The following is a 21,156-nucleotide window of genomic DNA, read 5'->3' on the forward strand; positions in this document are numbered from 1 at the left end:
GAAGAGGAAGATGCGATACGCCAGACCCAACAATGCAGAAGAGCTGAAGGCCACTATCAGAGAAACCTGGGCTCTCATAACACCTGAGCAGTGCCACAGACTGATCGACTCCATGCCACGCCGCATTGCTGCAGTAATTCAGGCAAAAGGAGCCCCAACTAAGTATTGAGTGCTGTACATGCTCATACTTTTCATGTTCATACTTTTCAGTTGGCCAACATTTCTAAAAATATTTTTAATGTATTGACCTTAAGTAATATTCAAATTTTCAGAGATACTGAATTTGGGAATTGTTGAAATAAATCAACTTTTTGATGATATTCTAATTGTATGACCTGTAAGCAAAAATATAGCTAGACAGAAGATAATAATAAAATAGAGCAACAATATACATAACACTGTACATAGCAGCAGTTTAAAAAGAAACGTAAACTAGCACCAATATTGGTAGTAGTATTGAATATTGTAGATATGGGAAGTATGCAGTAATATACATATAAATGTAAACTAGCATCGATTTTGAAAGAGTAGGATGGGGGAGTATGAACAGTATGGGAGAAGCATATTGAAGACTATTATTGATTCATATGAGTGTAATATGCTTATGAATTGTACATGCAAAGGAATATTCTAATGCCAATTAAAAGTACCTGAAAGGACATAAGCGCATATGGAAAGTTCGTGTGTGATCAGTATGAGTACAGTACAGAGTAGGCTGTTGGTGAATGTTAATACAATGTACATTCTTTAACCAACTTTGGTACAGGAATCCGAAAAACTGTGCCGAGATTAATTAGCAGTTTCTTCCCAATTCCATCCCGCTCCATTTTCCACTGCCCCGCCACCCGGCTCCATCTCATGATTCCGTATTACACATCCGGTATAGTTGTCCAATACATTAACTCAACATAAATGTGCGTCTGTGTTTCTGTTGAGCGCTCGTCCCACACAAACTGGCAAAACCATTCAGCTGAATTCAACCATTTCACGCTGAACGCATAGCCTCCACAGAGGGTGAACGCCTGACTCAAATGACTGAATGAACCGAACCTTTTGGTCCGCAGTCGACTTTCAGACGCGCGATTTACGTAATCGTTGATCCAGCGCTCACTCCACCAAGTCCCTCGCTCATGCGCATACCAGGCAAAGAAGACGCAGTTCCTGAGGTTTACGGTGTTATCATTCACTACGTTTCCAGTACATTTCATATTATACAATATTATCATTGTATGGTTTGACGTCTTGCATAGGTGAGTGAAAATGTAGACATGATTATATATTTATATTCCAATACATTGTGACGTAAATAGCTTACTGTAAAATGTTGTGTTGTGCATTAGTTGAATGCGGTCGATAACAGCTTAATACTCTTAAAGGTCGGTATTTAGCATCACAGGTCGTATGGAATAACAAGCGGAGCAATCTTCCAACGATAGACTGTTAGCACCCCCTTGAGTAGTTGATTGATGGTGAACAGTGTTTACTGCCTCGCTAATTCTGGGGAGTGGGGCTGCATGACAATTGTTTTTCACGGACTCCGGCAAGGCAGGCTGCTAATACTGGTGTCTAAGTCATTTTGGTTGTGAAGTACTGTTTTTCAATAACCTCTAAACACGCAACTGTTTATTATCGTTAGGAGAAACAATGTTTCGTAGACCGTCCTTGTTTTCTGCAGATTATTTGTAAAATCGCGCATTTGTCTTTTTAACCGCTATTTTACCAGGTAAGTGTGACTTAAAATAAGTCCATTTTCACTTTTGTCAGCGACGACCTGGGAGCAATGAGGGTTAACTGCCTTACTCAATTGCATATACATTTTCAGTGGCGTAGGTTTCATACATGAGTGGGACACTTTTTGAAAGTGGCATTTTGTCCTCAACAATTTTTATCAACAGAACTCCATTATAAGAGAGGCTCCAACTCTGTGCTTTAGAAGTGAGGAGACGGGAAGGTAAGCCATTCCGTAATTCGAAATTCAGACTGGTTTTATGACCACTCAGAGGTACTTCGCTTTGAGGTAGTTGTTGGGAAGTTCATGCGCACTGGGCTGATTACCGTAGTAGAGGCTACCGTTGCTACTTGCAACTGTGATGTCTAGCTCTGGAAATTTCTGTAATCCACCTGATATTACCTCTAGTTAATTATCTCTGACATGTGAGTGCTACAGATAGTTAGCTATGAGACATTAGAATATATAGCTAGCTAACTAACGAGCAAAATAGTTGATCTCTAGAACAATTGGCAAACGTTACATGTAGTTCCTTACACGGTAGGTGCATTTGATATTTCAACCTAATGTAGATCTTATAGATCAAACAATGCCATCAGGTTTTCCAGGCGTCAATGTAGATCAAGCTGTACATGTCATACTGTACTGCATTTTCGCAGGATCAGGTGGTCCTTGTCACAGGATCAGACAGCCAGGGAGAAAAGGTCAACCATGGAGCTGACGTGAAACGTTGCTGCATAGCAGTAGTCTATAAAAGTGGATACAAAAATTATGTCAATGTGTAGCCCATATATTGAAGGTTCATATATCAATCTAATTTATTCATAAAGCCCTTCTTACATTAGCAGTTGTCACAAAGTGCTTTTACCAAACACCTGGCCTTAAACCCCAAGGAGCAAACAACAGTAGAGTTGAATTTCAGGGGCTAAGAAAAACTCCCTAAGAAGGCCGAAATTTAGGAAGAAACCTAGAGAGGACCCAGACTCATAGGAGTGAACAGTCCTCTTCTGGCTGTGCCGGGTGAACATATTAAGAGTACAAATAATTATTAATAAATGCATGTGGGCTGAGTCCAGAGTCCATTTAAACTTAGTCCAGGTTGGAAGCATGACCAGATGGACAAGGACAGGGACAACATGGGGGATGGGGAGGTGTCAGCACAGTGGCAGATGAAATCGTCAAGTATCATCTTGATCTGTAACACAATCAGGAGGACTTTGGACAGGGACAGCAACGTGTCTTTCAAGCCTGGTACTCCTCAGGTGTGGGCCAAGACCTCATGGCCTCCTAAGTTTAAAACGGCAGGAGACAGGGAACATTTAGAAAATGCCTTCCTTAGATCTACAAGGATTTATAGTGGAGAAGGATAACTGCCCTACTCCCCCAGCACAATAATATAGCAGCGTTAGACCTTGGGGCTGAGACAGGGGGGTCCAGTGACACTGTGGCCCTATCTGGGGGAGGCCCCTGGACAGGCCCAACAGGCAGGAAGTCAATCAACACACATTTCCAAGCATCAACCAAAGGGACCCACACCTACCGAAACCACCCTGAATGAGGCTAATATTTATTAGCAGAACCAGAAGGATGTTGAGTCAACCAGTGTAGTCATGCAAGAGTGGTGGAGCTTGGGAGGTGAGATTGTGCAGTACAGGCAAAATGTAGATCACATTATATCAGCCACACACACTGAAATACAGAGGTCTGTATCACAGACAATATCTTAACTAAGTAATCTCATCTTCATCTGCTTATCTGGTATCGGGTCGCGGGGACAGCAGCTCCAGCAGGGGACCCCAAACTTCCCTTTCCCGAGCCACATTTGCCAGCTCTGACTGGGGGATCCTGAGGCGTTCCCAGGCCAGTGTTGAAATATAATCTCTCCACCTAGTCCTGGGCCTACCCCGAGGTCTCCTCCCAGCTGGACGTGCCTGGAACACCTCCCTAGGGAGACGTCCTGGGGGCATCCTTACCAGATGCCCGAACCACCTCAACTGGCTCCTTTCGATGCAAAGGAGCAGTGGCTCTACTCTGAGTTCCTCACGGATGGCTGAGCTTCTCACCCTATCCCTAAGGGAGAAGCCAGCCACCCTTCTGAGAAAACCCATTTCAGCCGCTTGTACTCGTGATCTTGTTCTTTCGGTCATGACCCAGCCTTCATGACCATAGGTTAGGGTAGGAAGGAAAATTGACCGGTATATCGAGAGCTTTGCCTTCCAGCTCAGCTCTCTTTTCGTCACAATGGTGCGGTAAAGCGAATGCAATAACGCCCCCGCTGCTCCGATTCTCCGGCCAATCTCCCGCTCCAATGTCCCCTCACTCGCGAACAAGACCCCGAGATACTTGAACTCCTTTACTTGGGGTAACTCCTCATTCCCTACTCGGAGGAGGCACTCCATCGGTTTCCTGCTGAGAACCATGGCCTCAGATTTAACTAAGTAATATTAAATGAAATGGCTGATGGTAGTATTTTTCCTGTTTTTTCTAATAGAATCAAAGGGATGTTGTGTCCACCAGGATCCCTCAACCATCACGCCTATATGAGCTTGTTGGACATTCCAAAACCTATTTCTCCCCTTTGCCGTTGAAATCAAACCTATGCCGCTTTACATCTTTACTTTGCCTTCTCTGGAATCTTGCAGCCTTTGGGTCACTGGTCAAATGCTTAGTCCTGCCCCCACAAACATCGAGGTTATAGTAGTGCATTAGCCTGTCTCTAATGGTGTTGCCATTTATTTTCTTTGTGAAATCTATTCCCTTCTGCATCTACAGCTCCAGAAAAAATTAAGAAGGGTTAAAATGAAGAGACCACTGCAAATTGAACGCTTCTGTTCCTCACTCAAAACCTTCCTTTTCAACTTTTTGGGAAAGGAAAGAAAAAGGTGCAGTGGTCTCTTAATTTTTTCCGGAACTGTATTACAAAATAATGAGGGTAACAATTCTTCCATGGATAATAATATAGATTATTTTGAAGGAAGTGAGAACAAGTAGCCAAACTCCCTAAGTGGTTTTCTGTTTAGTGTTGTATTTTGTCTGCCCTCAGAACATGCATCTCTTTATGTTGCTGAGTGCTCTGCTCAGCATTCCTGTCTCTTTGGGTGAGTTTCACTTTATTCTGAATATGCATTTTACATTTATAACTCTTGCGCATAGTTGTGTGTAGTTTAACTTGTGATTACTTCACTATTTTGATATATTTGGTGACTCCATTTTCTCTCCGCCCCTAATTGTTCTGCTGGGTCGGTCCATTGTCTTTATTTTTTTAAATTTACAAATAGTCATTTGTGTGCATTTCCCCTCATCACGTCAATGTGTTTTATGTCCTTCTGCTGCTTCCGGTTTCAGGCTGGAATGAAGACTTCCAGATAGTGTGTTCTGGAAGAGAGTTCCGTCTGCCGGTCTACTCAGGGTCAAGGATCGTGACCTTCACCCCCAGCCACCCTACAGGACCAAGAAGAGTGCTATTGGAGAACAACAATGTAGGTAGTGTGTGTGTGTTTCTGTGGGTGTGAGTACAGTATGTTCCTGTATACTAGTCACAAGTGTGTTTTAGTTGAAGGACCCGCGGTTTGAGTGGACCAAAGACAGGACATTGCTGTTGAAGGAAGTCAACCGAAGTGACCAGGGGCTCTACTCAATCAAACTGTCTTCTGGATTCACCTACGAAACTGTTCGTCTCACTGTCTCAGGTACAATTGGGCCACACAGAATATCCGTCTCTTTTCTGTCTGTTTTCTCTATGTCTTTCTGGTGTAGTGTAATGGTTTGTGTCAGCTGAATTTGACTGTATGACATTTGGAAACCTTCTACAACTCTGTAATCTTCCTCAAGTTGTCTCTCTTGGTCGACCTTTCAGAATGTGTAGAGACATTTAGACGGGGCTATGGGGAGAGCTTCAGACACATCATCCCTGAAGACGGCTCTCTGCTCCAGTTTTCTCCCCGGAACGCCCCCCCGGGCTCACTGCCAGTGGTGCTGTGGAACCGGACAGACCCAGAGACCAGCGAGCTGGGCCGGGGGGGGCTGGGGTCGGACGGCAGGGTCTGGGTTGCAGAGAGGGTAACGCAGACAGACCAGGGAAACTACACCATCCTAGATGACAACGGGAAAGTAATCTCCCGCAGCCAGCTTACTGTCAATGGTGAGCTTCAGAAACTTCACGGACATCTGGATGGGTTAAAGGGAGAAACACAGAGCTTCAGAAACTTCACGGACATCTGGATGGGTTAAAGGGAGAAACACAGAGCTTCAGAAACTTCACGGACATCTGGATGGGTTAAAGAGAGAAACACAGAGCTTCAGAAACCTCATGTACATCTGGATGGGTTAAAGAGAGAAACACAGAGCTTCAGAAAAGAGAATACAGTATTAGATATGAACAGCACATTGTGTGGCCTGGTGGTTACACTCCTGGTCTACCACAGTTAGCCTCCCTGTCCACCCGACACCAGAGTTCAAGCCCAGTGACATCTTACTCCCATCTGCATACATTTCTCTCCGTCTGAATAATGTGTGAACATTTTATAATACAAAATATAGATGTGAAAGATCAAACTGACACTTAACGCTGTTATCTATCTGGTTCTCCCATCTGATTCCCCTCATCTTCATGTCCCCTGCTTCATTCTTTCTGTCTTATCGCCCCTGTTCTTGGGGCAGGACACACCTTCAATGTCACCCGCTTTTTTAAGGAGTCTCTAAACCTGCCCCTCTTTCTCCCCGTCCCTCATGTCCACCTCATTTTTACCCCGTCCCTGCGTTCTGCCGACCCTTCCAGTGTGCCCCTTGACTCCCGGTTCTCCCATACCCCTGTGCAGCTGATCAGGGCTGGGCAGGTTGTAGGCCAGGACCCCCGGTACTGGGGCCTCATCTCACTGGAGAGAAATGGGACCGTAAACGAGGTGGTCATCACTAGGCTGAGTGCCAAGCATGAGGGGATGTATGAGATCCGAGATCAGGACGGCAACCTGGTTTCATCCACCCTTCTCCATGTGGTCGGTGAGTGATGTTTGTGTGAGAGCAACTTTACATGATCCAGAGGTAAACAGTTATTGATTTCTCCTCTAACTCTCACTTTCCTCGCTTACCTTAAATGGGACTACTCCTCTCGCTCTGTGGCCTCTCTCCAGATAAGACGGCCAGATGGAGGACAGTGCTCAAGTCCATCAGCGTTCCTTCTGGCATGTTTGTGACTTTGGCTGGTTTCATCTTGTTTATGAAGCGCTACCCAAACTGCAGCCTCTCCATGATCATCAATGGCTTGAGAGGTCACCACACACTGGCAGCCAATCCTCCCAGAGTCAATGTCCAGGTGAGGGAATGTTCTGGAAATAAGCTGTGGAGTGAGAAATGTGTGTGAGCTTGATATGTACATGCAATAGGGTGAGGTAGGTTCATGAGTGCGTGTTGAAGGGTTTGTGTGTGTACAAAGCCAAGGGAATGCCTGTGTGTTTGATATCCATTCAGTTCAAACACACAGTCAGCACCCACTGTAAAAAAACAACTCCCATGCATGCATAATCTGACCCTGTTACAGGGCTGCGGTCGGAGTAAAAGTAGAACCAGTCTTTTGCTTCTGTGTGAATCTCTTCCTGGATTGGTCTCTTACACATTTCAGTCTGGTCCATGGTTACAAACCGTTGCATGCGTCTCTGAGAATGTTCTGTGTTTGGGTGGTTTGGTCTTTATGCTGAATATACTGGTTGAGATATTGAAACAGTTGTTTTGGTTACATCATCTGCAGGATTACAGTCAGCCCAACCCCTCGCCCTCTAGTTTCTATGGTGATTCACAGCAGATAGGAATTCCAAAAACATGGAGCCCCAGTCCTGCAATTTCGGTAGGTTGACTTTGAAATTGTTCATTTAGGCTCTTACATATGCTCTTTTTCCATCCTTAATTTTTATATTATGTGACTTTCAGGGTTACACTCCAGTTGTGGATCGTGTACCGTTTGTAGTGGGCCTTGGACCCAAGCCCTGCACTGTGCCAGTGCCAACACAGAGACAACAGGAGTCTGAAAGAGTTGAGGCATCCTCTTCTCACACGCTTAGTAAAGAGGTAAATACATAATGTTATTGGTTTTTTGGAGGGTCTCACAATGGGCAATAAAGTGACATCATCTTCTTTCTTTTTATCCTTGGCTTGCTCTTTCGTCTTAGGAACCTGTTGATAGTGAGATCTCGTTTTCTGTTGATGGCGCCTCGAACTGCCTCCTCTCATCGGACGACTGCCATCAGTTCCAGATCAAGAAAGAGGCAGACAAAGGGAGAGGGAGCAAAGAATACTTCTCCACGCTTCCCCTGGACACCGATACCTCAGAAACCTGCAGCGTTTACACTTCTGAAAAACTGACCTTCTTATAGAGCCCTGAGAAGGACAAGAGTGGAAGAGAACAGGAGAGAAAATGGAGAAATGAAAATGTTGATGACTGATTATTCCACCATAGTGCCTTTACTTTCAAAACCCTTTGTGGACCTGATGGTATTACTTAAATAATATATTTATGATAATTTGAATTATCATTAGGCATTAGGTTGTCAGTGTCCTACATTTTGGCACATCGCCTGGAGATCGCCTGTGATGTTCCTAGAATTCAAATCTCCTATGGTTTTGCTGCTACCTAACTCCGAACCCTCGGGACAAAACACTTGAACCTGTACTGTAAACTATAGTCTGTATATTGGCTGTTTATGTGTGTAAATATATTATTATGTTTGGGCAGTATAAGACACAAGGAATTAGTGGATTTCATAATAAAATAAAGGGAATGGCCTCTCAAGTGTATTTAACTGCATGTGTTACCAACTTATAATTGAGTTAATTAACACAATCTAAGGAAGTATTTATTTTTTAGAATAGATATTTTTCACATAGAATATACAGATTTGTATGTGATTGATAAAAGTACATTATTTTCACCATGTATTCACATTGTCTTGGAGGCTTTGTTGAATAGATTATAAACACCTTATCCATATCACTCTGAAAGGGTGTCAATATATGATGTTGAAGTCACATTTATGTTTTCTTGTCTATTAACATTTGTAAGTCAAATATCGTATGATATGTAAATAAAACGAATGTAACAAATTCAAGTAGTCTTACGCCAATAGGGGGCAGTGAAGTTGTATTCATTTTTTGTGCGCTAAAGCCAAAACGAAGAAGAGCCCGCCTTGGAGCACTGGTAATATCCCAGCATGCACTGTTCATGAAGCGGCAATGAAATGCCAACGTGCTAACTTGAACAAAACAAAAATAAAGTAGGCACAATAGTTGCCTTTTAGGCAGGACATTTTAATATAGTTTGCCATCAAAAGTAACACAGAACGTTTGTGCTGAGCTGCAGAGGGACGTGCACTTAAAATATGTCTTTGGTTTGCGCAAGTAAGTAAATCATGCCTATCAAGTTGAATGAGCAAGCTAACGTTAGCCAACATTTGCTAGCTAGTTAACAATGCTAGCTAGTGACTACTGCGTTCTATTAGTCTGCTGTACCACTTCACCAATGTGTTATTCGTTGTGGATTGCTAGTTTTCGTTAGCCGTAACACTTATAACCTACTATTTAATTACTGTTTCTCCGTTCTTCTCAATCAGTTTCCAATGAGGTCCCGGAACACCCCTGTGTGTCCCCGGTGTCCAACCAGGTGTTCGAGCGCCGATTGATCGAGAAGTTCATCGCGGAAAATGGAGTGGACCCTATGAACGGTCAACCACTGTCCGAGGAGCAACTTATCGATATTAAAGGTAATCACAGGACCGAGTAGACAGCCAACTTGTATGATCCATTTAATGTATTTTCAAGTTTTAGCTTCCGACGTCATCCAAGTTGGTTTCCGTTTTGTATTCAAACATCCTCTTTTGTTATGGATTTCAATCAATGTTGTGCTGACTCTTTTATTATCCAGTGTCTCATCCTATCCGACCAAAGGCTCCCTCCTCTACCAGTATCCCTGCCATACTCAAGTCTCTTCAGGATGAGTGGGTGAGTCTTTGAAGTCAGGAGGGTTTGGTCTGGCAGTGTACTCTTCTTCACTATCATGAATCACTTATCATGTCTTACCTCCGTTTGTGTTACAAGGATGCAGTGATGTTGCACAGTTTCACTCTGAGGCAACAGCTGCAGACAACCAGGCAGGAGCTTTCTCATGCCCTGTATCAACACGACGCAGCCTGCAGAGTCATCGCCCGTCTCACCAAGGAGGTGACTGCCGCCAGAGAGGGTGAGAGAGGGCTAACGGTCTTGTTGAGGATCATGTTTTCATCTTTCACCTGTGAAAGCAGATGCTCACTCTGCCCTTTCTTCCGTTCCACAGCCCTGGCCACACTTAAGCCCCAAGCCGGATTGGTGGCTCCCCAGTCTGTGCCTACCTCTCAGCCAGCCGCTGGGGTAAGGGATTGGTCGAGATTTCCATCCATCAAACAGGATTCCGGTTCATACTAGATTGAAAGATGCTCTCTCCCTGTGCCCTTGTTTCTGATGTTTTGCCCTGTTCTCTTCCAGGGTGGTGGGGGGGAGCCCATGGAGGTTAGTGAACAGGTGGGAATGTCTCAGGAGATCATCCAGAAGGTAAGAGCTTCTTCCTGCCATTAGCTGTCATTATCATTACTCAGAAATCTTCCTAAACTGTGTTGATGCTTTATTAAAGTCTCTTCTTTTCTTCTACTCTGGTTTTTAGCTCCAAGATAAGGCCACTGTCCTTACCACAGAGAGAAAGAAGGTACATTTTTTAAAATATTTTTGCAATGCAGATATAAGATCAAACATGCGACCTCTGAATACAGCCTCTAATTCTGACCCTTGTCTTTGCTCCTCCCTCCTCTCCCCAACCAGAGGGGCAAGACCGTGCCGGAGGATCTGGTCAGAGCTGAGGATCTGAGCAAGTATCGCCAAGTGGCTTCCCATGCTGTGAGTCCTACTGCCTGTCTGCAGGGTGTAACTACCTGCAGTCAGACCGACTGTCCTGCATAGTTCTGTCTCAGGCTGCTCTGCCCCCCTCCCCCACTAAACATGTTGGTCTGGAACCTCTCAGGGTCTTCACAGTGCCAGTGTGCCAGGGATTCTGTGTATGGACCTGTGTCCTTCAGACACGAACAAGGTGCTCACTGGTAAGACCCCTCTCCTCTCTGTTTGTTGCACATACATTTGATTGATAGTGGTGCTGGTACCTGAGGACTAACCTGTGTTGCTAGGTGGGGCCGACAAGAATGTGGTGGTGTTTGATAAGAGTGAGGAGCAGATTGTCGCCACCCTCAAGGGTCACACCAAGAAGGTCACCTCTGTCATCTACCACCCCTCCCAGGTAACACCTGTCTGCACACCTGTCCTGGATGGAATGGTTTCATGGGGATGAATTTGGTTGTTCTCTATATGCCAGTGTGATACTCTCTAAAGTGCATACAGTGAAATTAAACAGTTAGAGGATAATAGCTGGATCTGTCTGACATCTGTGTTCCCTCCCCAGTCCGTTGTGTTCTCTGCTTCTCCCGACTGCACCATCCGTGTGTGGTCTGTTACCGCCGGCAACTGTGTCCAGGTGGTGCGAGCTCACGAGGGGAGCGTGACCGGACTGTCTCTTCACGCCACCGGAGACTTCCTGCTCAGCTCCTCCGAGGACCAGGTCAGTCCCCTGTTCTGTGGCAGCGTACAACCTCAAGTCTCTGGAATAGTAGAGGGACTGAATGTAATGGAACCTAAGTGTTGCTGGACTCAAACATTCTCTTTCCCATGTCTGTCTCAGTACTGGGCCTTCTCTGATATCCAAACTGGCCGAGTCCTCACCAAAGTCACTGATGAGGCTGCTGGCGTTGGTAAGTGTATCTGATCAGGTCTAGAGACATGGGTGCAGAAACAGTTTTACTTAGTACTTTCTCACTCTCCACCTGCCTCCTCCCGCCTCCTCCCCAGCCCTGACTTGTGCGCAGTTCCACCCTGACGGGCTGATCTTTGGGACGGGCACTGCCGACTCCCAGATCAAAATCTGGGATCTGAAGGAGCGCACAAATGTGGCCAACTTCCCTGGCCACTCCGGCCCCGTCACCTCCATCGCCTTCTCTGAGAATGGATACTACCTGGCCACAGGTTTGTCTCTCTCCAACCCACAGAGACATGTTTGATTTAAGGCTGTGGCTGACAAAGTAGATCTTGGTTAACAAAGACTCAATTGACTCTACAGGTTTCAATTAAATTAAATATTATTTGGGAATGTTTGACTACAAAATGTCGACCGAAAGCCTAACGACCAAACAATCAACCGGTCCACCAAACAGGGTCAGCCAAAATAAGTGGGTTCCCTGTTCATTCCGTGACCCAGTCTCTCTCCTTGTATTCCAGGTGCCCAGGACAGCTCTGTGAAGCTTTGGGATCTGAGGAAACTGAAGAACTTCAAGACAATCGCCCTGGACAACAACTACGAGGTAAGAATGAGACAGTTCGAAGTCTGCCTACAGAACTCTGAATCAGGCGGGAAGACATGGCTCAACAAGTCGCTAATTCACAATTAATAGCAAATAAAGGGATTTTATAATATTTGAAAATATGGTTATTTCTGGTGACGTGTTAAGGATTTCTATCTTCTCTCTCAGGTGAAGTCGCTGGTGTTTGACCAGAGTGGTACTTATCTGGCTGTGGGAGGGTCTGACATCAGGGTGTACATCTGCAAGCAGTGGTCTGAAGTTCTCAACTTCAGTGGTAAGGAAAACAGGCCCCTTCCATTATCACATTCAACCTTCCCCCGTCCTCGTCTGCTCATGTAAAACAGTACAAACGGTTAGGGGGAAACTGCCATTTTTCATTACATGAAGTAAACTTCAGCATGTCTTTCTAAACACATTTTTCTTCCTCTTTCTTCCAGATCACTCTGGTCTGGTTACTGGTGTGGCATTTGGAGAAAATGCTCAGTTCCTTTCCTCTGCTGGAATGGACCGAAGCCTTAAGTTCTATAGCCTGTAGATAAGCACCAACAGCTGGGGGAAGAGAGGATACGTTTGGAGGGGTTATTAAGTCTCATCTCATCTGGTCCTGTGTGACTCATTTGACTTGGCAGCACAGCTTTGGTTTGAGAAAGATGTACTGGAGACAAAGTGGGAGTGGGTTGAATCTTGATGTATTTGTGATGTCCTTTAGTTGGTGAGATCAGAATCCTAGATTTACCAGCCATTTTGGATTTTAGTATTTTGAAAATGTACCTTTTTGTTTCTGTATTGATTTGTAGTTAAAATCCCAGGGTGGGCGAAGGAACAGTATTTACATTTTCATTTTGTTCCCCAAAATCCCCCCTCTGGACCTCAATTCCTCTCTGCAGTAAGACCAACAAGTCTGTTGAGGTATCTTATTTGTTTTAACTAAGCTTTGTCACAATTTACAAGCCAACTTACCTGTAATGCTGTTTTGTTTCTTAATGCATTCTTTCCCTTCCACCCTTTGTACAACTCAATAAATGGTGATTTTTGTAATAACATCCAACTGTTCACACCATCTATGGAAGGTATTATACTGTCCAGTCCTTGGTAAGATGAGAAATAAATGAAAGTACATTTGGGATGTCTAGTCCATAAGTATTTGGACAGTGACACAGGTTTTGTTTTGACAAATTACAAATCCTAAAGTCATAATTAGTTGCACATCCTTGGCATTTGATGACTGCCTGAAGTCTGTGACCCATAGACGCGGGGTATCGTCTCGGGTGATGCTCTGGCCTGTACTGCGGACGTCTTCAGTTCCGGTTTGATTTCAGTCTTGTCTTCAAGAAAAATGTATACTTGATTGGATTCGTTTTGGTGATTTACTTTTCCAACTACGGGCTCTTTGGTGATTTAAGGCAATTGTTTTCTTCAAAGATAACTTGCGCTGTACAAACATTTTGAATGTCAAACCAATCCAAAGCCAGAGGCACGTTTTCAAAAATGTTTTGGCCGTGTGTCTTCTAGTTTTGGGCCGACAGTGTTCCAAACTACACGTAACAGTCACTGGTGCCGTCAAGGCTCAGATTGTTACGGGAAAGGTGACACTTATTTGCCTATAATATCAACAGCCCAAGTGGTGCGGATTGGACCGAATTCTGTCTGCCTCCAAAATAAAACAATCATCTCCTTAGTTTAAGGTGACAATGAGGAAGAGGTTTATCCAGGCAACATGGTGTTAGTTTGCATACCTCATGCTTAGGCGGAGTACTCGTCAGTTATCAGGCCTACAACGGTGTTGTCGACTGCAAAATGGATGGAGTCGGTGCCGTGTACATCAACGCAGTAATGAGTGAATAGGTACCCTTATTGTTCCAAATAAAATAACTATATTGGATGGAAGTTAACACATCTAAGGAAAGCATACCATTTCATAGATTCTTATCAATATTATAGTTACAAAGTAAGACAACTGAATGCACCAACACAGGGGAAAATGAAGCAAAGTCCTACAATTCTGATATCTTTAAAAATTGGTTTGTCCAGTGTAGAGTCCTACCACGTCTGGGAAGGTTATTTCACATAAACCGTCACGTGAGAACAAGTAACGTGACGTGAAGCCAGCGAACGGGAAATGCGAGTCATAGATCCACTCGGTATTTCTCTCAGTAACTTTGTTTGCCTCTGTTCTGTCCTGTTCTGTCTACCCGAGCCAACTCTGACCAGCGGCCACCACAAAGGCTTTGAGCGGGACAGGTTGAAGGAAACAGGTGAAGTTTATACATTTGCGAACTACATTTCACAAAGGGTTGATTCGTATGTTGTTGGTCAAGAGGTTTTGGAATTTAAGTTCAGCTACCAGGTATGTTGCTAGCAGTGTGGTGAGTGGGTTCTTTAAGTTTCTAACGGTGGACGAACAAAGCATGTTTATTGATATATTGTTTCGGTGGTAGCCTAATTCATGAAAACATTGTCGCAAAACAGGATCGTTTTATTTTTCTGATAAGACAGGGCAACATTTCCCAAGGTTTAGATAAAATGCGGTCAACAATGTCACATGATTACATTTGCAATTCCTGTTGGTGGTAACGTTCCTGACAAAAACATAAACTAAACCAGTTATCCCCAATCCTGGGGACCCTAAAGGATGCACGTTTTTTGTTTTAGCCCTAGCACTCACACACCTGACTCCTGTTGACCTGCCTCTCACACACCTGACTCCTGCTGACCTGCCTCTCACACACCTGACTCCAGCTGGCCTGCCTCTCACACACCTGACTCCAGCTGGCCTGCCTCTCACACACCTGACTCCTGCTGACCTGCCTCTCACACACCTGACTCCTGCTGACCTGCCTCTCACACACCTGACTCCTGCTGGCCTGCCTCTCACACACCTGACTCCTGCTGGCCTGCCTCTCACACTGACGTAACTTGTGATCTTTTTTTTAATCAGCTATGTGAGTGCTAGGGCCAAAAAAGTACACTCCTTGGGGTCCCCAGGACCAGGATTGGGAAACACTGAACTAAACCTGTCATTCAGAGGTTGTGTGTAGTCTATCTTCATGTGTTTCCTCAGTCTGGTGTTTTTTCTGTAGCTCTGATTTGAGGTCTGCATTGAAGTAGGCTAGTTGTGAAGCACAGCTTGAGTGGAAATTCCACTACTTCGCAATGTGACTTCTGGTTAGTCAGAGGGGAAGAATCAACTTCATGCTTCCCTTTTTCTGCAACTGCCACCTATTTTTGAAGCAACAGCTGTGTTTGTTCCATCAGTCTGGTGTCCCACTTTAATACCATTTGCACGTGTCTCTAATCCATATCTGGCTCTTATCTATGATACTGTCCATGTTTCATCTCCATTCTTTCTTCCTGTCTCTTTCTCCACCTTCTCACTCAACCCCCCCCCCCCCCCCCATCTCTCCCTCTAGACCGATCCTAAGGAGGTGATGGGTTCTATGTTCCGCAGTGAGGAGGTCTGTCTGGTACAGCTGTTCCTCCAGTCTAGTTCGGCCTACAACTGTGTCAGTGAACTGGGAGAACTTGGCCTGGTGGAGTTCAGAGATGTGAGCTCTATTTTTAAGACTGACTGGCTCTGGGCTTAGAGCTACTAATTGTAAATAATGACTCTACTCCTGTTCGGTTTGAAGTTAGCTAATCGTTTTTTTATAAAACCTTGTTTGAGCAACTGTGTGTCTTTTGTTCTTCCCTGTGGTGGATCAGTTGAACCCCAATGTCAACTCCTTCCAGAGAAAGTTTGTGGGCGAGGTTCGACGATGTGAGGAGCTGGAAAAAACCTTCTGTGAGTGTCCTGAGATGATACCACTGGCTCCAAAACCACGACTACTTAACAGAATGGTTTTTCCTAAAACAAGAACATTGTTTCAAAAGTCTCCTGTTTGTTCCCTTATCACCTTACATTTCTGTCTCTCTGTGTCTCAATCCCTCTATCTGTTCTCATTCTTTCCTCCACTCAGCATTCCTGGAGCATGAGATCAATCGGTCTCTGTCACCTCCTCTCAACGGTCCCCTCCGTGCTCCCTTTCCTGCCCCATCAGCCCCCCAGCCCAGGGAGCTAATCACTATCGAGGAGGAGACTGAGAGGCTGGCCAGGGAGCTCAAAGAGGTGTCCAGGAACAGAGACAGTCTCAGAGCTCAACTGACCCAGCTCTGCCAGTACAAAGGAGTTCTGACCCAGACCCACTCCCTCACGGCCTCGCAGGTCAGAACTACATTTCCCATCACCCTTGGTCTCACTCGACCCCATTGGCTCAGAGAAGTGTGACTTCTGTGTGTTTTGTGTAAAGTCCTGCGATCTCCACAAGTCTCTTGTTCTCCGTCACAGGGCCCATCTCCTCTAGAAATAGCAGGCCTATTGGAGCACAAACAACAGGATGTCCGCCTCAGGTAAACCTTTTTGGTCAACTTAGTAGTCAGTGTGCAGTCTGTTGTATTTTTATCATGGACAATGACTGATTATCTTTTTCCAGTTGGTCAACATCCTCTTTTGACACATCTTTTTCGGTTTCTCTCTCACCCCCTGCTCTCACAGTTTCGTGGCGGGTGTGGTCCACCCCTGGAAAGTCCCTTCGTTTGAGCGGTTGCTATGGCGAGCGTGCCGTGGCTACATCATCGTGGAATTCCGAGAGATGGAGGAGCGACTTGCGCATCCTGACACGGTGAGAGGAAGCATAGAGATGTTCTGAATGTGGTGGCGGACAAGATGCCCGTTGGATCAGCATGTGTGTCATGTGACTGCAGGGGGAGATGGTGCAGTGGACTGTCTTCCTCATATCCTACTGGGGAGATCAGATTGGACAGAAGGTCAAGAAGATCTGTGATTGGTGGGTTAACCTGTCCAGTCACCTTTGTGTTGTAGTCGCACGTCTACCAGCCTGTTAAATGACTGTGTTTTTCACCTCCTTGGCAACCGGCGGTTCCAGCTTCCGCACGCAGACGTTCGCGTACCCCGACAACCCCAGGGAGAGGGAGGAGATTCTCCAGGGACTGCAGGGCAGAATTGAAGACATCGGATCTGTAAGTCCGACACCACAGCCACATAAATGAGCCTCACATTTAACGTAGATGATCACTGACTTCAACCAGAACCCCTGTTCACCCTCCCAGATCCTCTCGGAGACGGAGCAGTTCCTCCAGCAGCTCCTGGCCCGGGCCGTAGTGGCGCTGCCCCAGTGGAAGGTCCGGGTTCAGAAGTGTAAGGCGGTACAGGCTGTGCTGAACCTCTGCAGCCTCTCCGTCACTGACAAGTGTCTGATCGCAGAGGCCTGGTGTCCTGTCAGCAAGTTGCCTGAACTACAGAGCGCGCTGAGAGAAGGAGGGGTGAGAGAGAGAGAGAGAGAGAGAGAGGAGGAGGAGGAGGAAAGGGAGTGATGGGGGAGGGGGGGAGGATAGATTGTGAGATGACGTGACGTAGCATGATGTGAGTCAACTCTGTTGCTTGTCTTTCCTCGTCACACTGAGCCTTGGTATGTCGGTAACCTTTAACCCCTGACATGTCTTAACCTGGCGCCTCATTTTCTCTGTTTCCACATGTAGAGTGGTAGTGGGGTGGACTCGTTCTACAATCGTCTCCCCAGCACAACCCCCCCTCCCACGCTCTTCCCCACCAACACCTTCACGGCAGGCTTCCAAAACATTGTGGACGCCTACGGAGTTGCCAGTTACCGTGAGGTCAACCCAGGTATCAATCAAACACGCTTGGCCATCACCGCTAACTATAGCAGACCCTCTGATGGGAGGACCGGAATCGTTCTCTCATGTGAAACCTCTCTGTTTACCCCCCCGCGGTAGCTGTCTATACCATCATCACCTTCCCCTTCCTGTTTGCCGTGATGTTTGGGGATGTGGGTCATGGTCTGCTGATGTTTCTGGCTGCCCTCTGGATGGTCCTGGAAGAGAAGGACCCCAAACTCAGGAACAATGACAATGAGGTTACAAACTGCATACTCTCAGTCCTGATCAGTTTACACAACCTTTACTCTGAGACTGATACTGTCCTGATCAGTTTACACAACCTTTACTCTGAGAGACTGACTGATATACTTAATATAATATGTAACTGTGGTTTAGATATGGAGGATGATGTTTGGAGGGCGCTATCTGATCCTGTTGATGGGACTGTTCTCCATCTACACGGGGGCCATATACAACGAGTGTTTTAGCCGCGGACTGAGCCCCTTCAGCTCCGGCTGGAACGTGGGGTCCATGTTTGAGAATGGAGACTGGAAGTAAGCATGCGCACGCACGTATTTGTGACAGGGACACTCTCCTTTGTTTACAAAGTTTACAATGTGAGTTATCGTTTTCTCTCTTAGTCCATCAACTCTTAAAGCGAACACCTTCCTGTCCCTGGACCCAAACGTCACGGGTGTGTTCACTGGACCCTATCCTTTTGGCATTGACCCGGTAGGGAAGTCCACCTCACACTGCCTCTGTCTTTCTCTCCCTCCCCCAGCGTCCTTTCTCCTTCCTCCCTGTGACCACTCTCCTCCTGCGTGTTTCTGACTCCTCATTCTAATGATCGTTTGTGTCCCCAGATCTGGGGTCTGTCCAGCAACCATCTGACCTTCCTCAACTCCTACAAGATGAAGATGTCTGTCATCATTGGGGTCATCCACATGACCTTTGGTGTCTGCCTGTCTTTCTTCAACTACAAGTGAGGGGTGTTAGTGTGAGGAGATTATTGCTGTAATCAGTTTCTCTCTGTACTCATCTAATGCTTCTGCTCATCCATTCTTTTGCAGACACTTTAACCAGCTGAGCAGTATTTTCCTGGTGTTGATCCCAGAGCTCTTCTTCATGCTGTGTCTGTTTGGTTACCTGGTCTTCATGGTCATCTTTAAGTGGCTGGCATACTCCACAGCACAGTCTAACTCCGCCCCCAGCATTCTAATCCACTTCATAGACATGTTCCTATTTGCTGAGAACAAGGAGAACCCGCCTCTCTACCACGGACAGGTGTGTGTGTGTGTGTGTGTGTGTGTGTGTGTGTGTGTGTGTGTGTGTGTGTGGCTATTACACACAGTGTGCTCACTACGAAGTACATTGTGTCTTTCTGTCTCGTATCACTGTAGATGCTGGTCCAGAAGATACTGGTGGTGTTGGCGCTGTGTTCTGTTCCAGTTCTGCTGCTGGGGAAACCCATCCATCAATATGTCACACATAAAAGGAAACACAGACATATGGTGAGCAACTTTTTGTCTGTGTCTGTAGTATCTAGACAGACTTGCTGTGTAGTTTCTTTGACTGATGTTACCTCCATGTTTGTTGTTCTGATGTTGTTGTTTTTTTTTGTCTTCTAGGAGCGAGACAGACGCCCTCTTCTGGCTGAGAAGGGTTCCATCAACTCTGTTCAGGAAGAGGAGGAGGTGAGATAGTCACCACAGTGCTAGCTCCGTGTCTATATTCAGACGCTGAGCCAGGGACAGAATAAACAGCTGTTGTCCATCTTTATATGGAAGTGCCTTCTGTCTGTCTGTAGGACTTTGATGCTGCGGATGTGTTCATGCACCAGGCGATACACACCATAGAATACTGCCTGGGCTGCATCTCCAACACGGCCTCCTACCTACGACTGTGGGCCCTCAGCCTTGCACACGCACGTGAGACGCGCGCGCACACACATACACACTGTACACATGCACGTGGACACTACACGCACGCACACTGCACACATGTGAGTGAGACACACGTTCTGCACCAATTTTTTGTGACTCAAAACCTATTGACTTTTTCAAAATGAATAACTTTGCACCTCCTCTGTGTCCTCGTCCCTCCTCCCTGTAGAACTGTCGGAGGTGCTGTGGGTGATGGTTCTGCGTTTGGCCCTAACCTGGCAGGGCTACGTGGGATCGGTCATTGTATTTGTATTGTTTTCCTTCTTCGCAGTGCTGACAGTTGCCATCCTGCTGGTTATGGAGGGTCTGTCTGCTTTTCTTCACGCCCTCCGTCTACACTGGTGAGAGAAAGGAGAATGGAAACTAAATGGAAGAAAATATATTATTTAGGAAAGGATCCATTTATCTATGCATCATTGTTCTTTTTTGTTTTGGCTCTATCAGGGTGGAGTTCCAGAATAAGTTCTATGGTGGAACCGGCTACAAGCTGCAACCTTTCTCCTTCTCTTCTTTGATGGCTGCCTCTTCAGCCATGTGATCATTTAACCGTCCAATAAATTGATTGCCAAATGTTTATATTAATCACTCACTTCCTGTGCATTGATTGAATGATTTCTCTTTTATGTAGCCTTGGTGTTTTATCAGAATCATCGGTCTAGACAGGCCTCTTATTTTGTTTTATCAATGTGTTTTTCTTATATTGACTGATCCTTTGTTCCTTCTTGCTTTTTCCTTGGTTCCAAATGTCAGTGTTGTTTGGTTTAATAACTCAGGAGATTGTTGTCCTTGACTCACGTGTGATTGATCCGTTGGTAAAGATAAGGGACACCCTTAGAATGTGTTCTACACATCGTGTTTGAAATAGTGGTAGCATGAGCATTTGTCTGGTTGTGAGTAGCGCTTCATGGCACTCAACATGTTTCTTATGACACATTTGAAATACTGTTAATGATTGTAGAAAATAACTTGTTGAACTCATATAAACCAATAAATTGCATTCAAATTCTGTTTATTCTTAATGAAGATGTATGTTTTGCCAAAGATAAACATTTCAGGAATTGCTTCTACCTCTGTGTTGTGTGACTTCATGAGGTCCTCTTGCTTTCATCTGTTCTTTAAAGTGTTATGGAGCGTATTCAATTCTCTTGGAACAATTACTTGTCATTCTCTTTATGCTTTTTCATATCGTTTGCACATCATTATGATCAACTCTTGGGCTGAAGTACAATTAAAGTACAATTATTATTTTTTTATTTCATGTGTGGATGTCTTGCCTGGAGACTTGTGGTTACTTTAGAAATTAAGCAATTTTATTTAATATTAGGCATAATCCATAAAAGTTTAAATACTTTTTCATAATGAATTGTATTGTCATGAATAATAATAAAATATT

The 21,156-nt window shown here is 45.2% G+C and overlaps 3 protein-coding genes across 8 annotated transcripts; all 3 read left to right on the forward strand.

Moving 5' to 3' along the window:
- The first annotated feature begins 1,027 nt into the window (after window positions 1–1,027).
- LOC105029934 lies at window positions 1,028–8,817 on the forward strand. 5 transcript variants are annotated; one of them, XM_020045679.2, is made up of 11 exons: window positions 1,028–1,250; window positions 1,896–1,951; window positions 4,773–4,827; window positions 5,075–5,208; window positions 5,283–5,418; window positions 5,586–5,870; window positions 6,389–6,727; window positions 6,859–7,040; window positions 7,473–7,568; window positions 7,652–7,789; window positions 7,891–8,817. In XM_020045679.2, exons 3-11 carry the CDS (start codon window positions 4,776–4,778, stop codon window positions 8,092–8,094), a joined length of 1,566 nt encoding a protein of 521 aa, XP_019901238.2. In that variant the 5' UTR covers window positions 1,028–1,250; window positions 1,896–1,951; window positions 4,773–4,775; the 3' UTR covers window positions 8,095–8,817. The 5 variants fall into 5 exon arrangements, with proteins under 5 accessions (XP_019901238.2, XP_010901842.2, XP_010901824.2 ...); XM_010903522.3 differs by lacking the exon at window positions 1,028–1,250 and adding an exon at window positions 1,265–1,723; XM_010903540.3 differs by lacking the exon at window positions 1,896–1,951.
- Window positions 8,818–8,906: 89 nt separating this feature from the next.
- Window positions 8,907–13,195, forward strand: LOC105029954 (pre-mRNA-processing factor 19). The gene is made up of 16 exons (XM_010903553.3): window positions 8,907–9,115; window positions 9,328–9,477; window positions 9,639–9,715; window positions 9,812–9,953; window positions 10,047–10,120; window positions 10,235–10,300; window positions 10,410–10,451; window positions 10,565–10,639; window positions 10,764–10,839; window positions 10,924–11,033; window positions 11,196–11,351; window positions 11,472–11,541; window positions 11,639–11,812; window positions 12,065–12,147; window positions 12,316–12,421; window positions 12,585–13,195. Exons 1-16 carry the CDS (start codon window positions 9,097–9,099, stop codon window positions 12,680–12,682), a joined length of 1,518 nt encoding a protein of 505 aa, XP_010901855.1. The 5' UTR covers window positions 8,907–9,096; the 3' UTR covers window positions 12,683–13,195.
- A 1,062-nt stretch (window positions 13,196–14,257) lies between these two features.
- On the forward strand, window positions 14,258–20,830 carry LOC105029957 (V-type proton ATPase 116 kDa subunit a). 2 transcript variants are annotated; one of them, XM_029119385.2, is made up of 20 exons: window positions 14,258–14,402; window positions 15,558–15,692; window positions 15,850–15,928; window positions 16,104–16,348; window positions 16,472–16,533; window positions 16,679–16,805; window positions 16,888–16,970; window positions 17,070–17,163; window positions 17,254–17,466; window positions 17,683–17,827; window positions 17,938–18,077; window positions 18,217–18,374; window positions 18,462–18,552; window positions 18,684–18,802; window positions 18,891–19,104; window positions 19,221–19,331; window positions 19,449–19,514; window positions 19,628–19,748; window positions 19,933–20,104; window positions 20,208–20,830. In XM_029119385.2, exons 2-20 carry the CDS (start codon window positions 15,576–15,578, stop codon window positions 20,299–20,301), a joined length of 2,451 nt encoding a protein of 816 aa, XP_028975218.1. In that variant the 5' UTR covers window positions 14,258–14,402; window positions 15,558–15,575; the 3' UTR covers window positions 20,302–20,830. The 2 variants fall into 2 exon arrangements, with proteins under 2 accessions (XP_028975218.1, XP_028975219.1); XM_029119386.2 differs by lacking the exon at window positions 14,258–14,402 and adding an exon at window positions 14,471–14,494.
- The last annotated feature ends 326 nt before the right edge of the window (window positions 20,831–21,156 follow it).

This window comes from Esox lucius, chromosome 4 (genome assembly GCF_011004845.1).
Source record: "Esox lucius isolate fEsoLuc1 chromosome 4, fEsoLuc1.pri, whole genome shotgun sequence".
Lineage (NCBI taxonomy): Eukaryota > Metazoa > Chordata > Actinopteri > Esociformes > Esocidae > Esox > Esox lucius.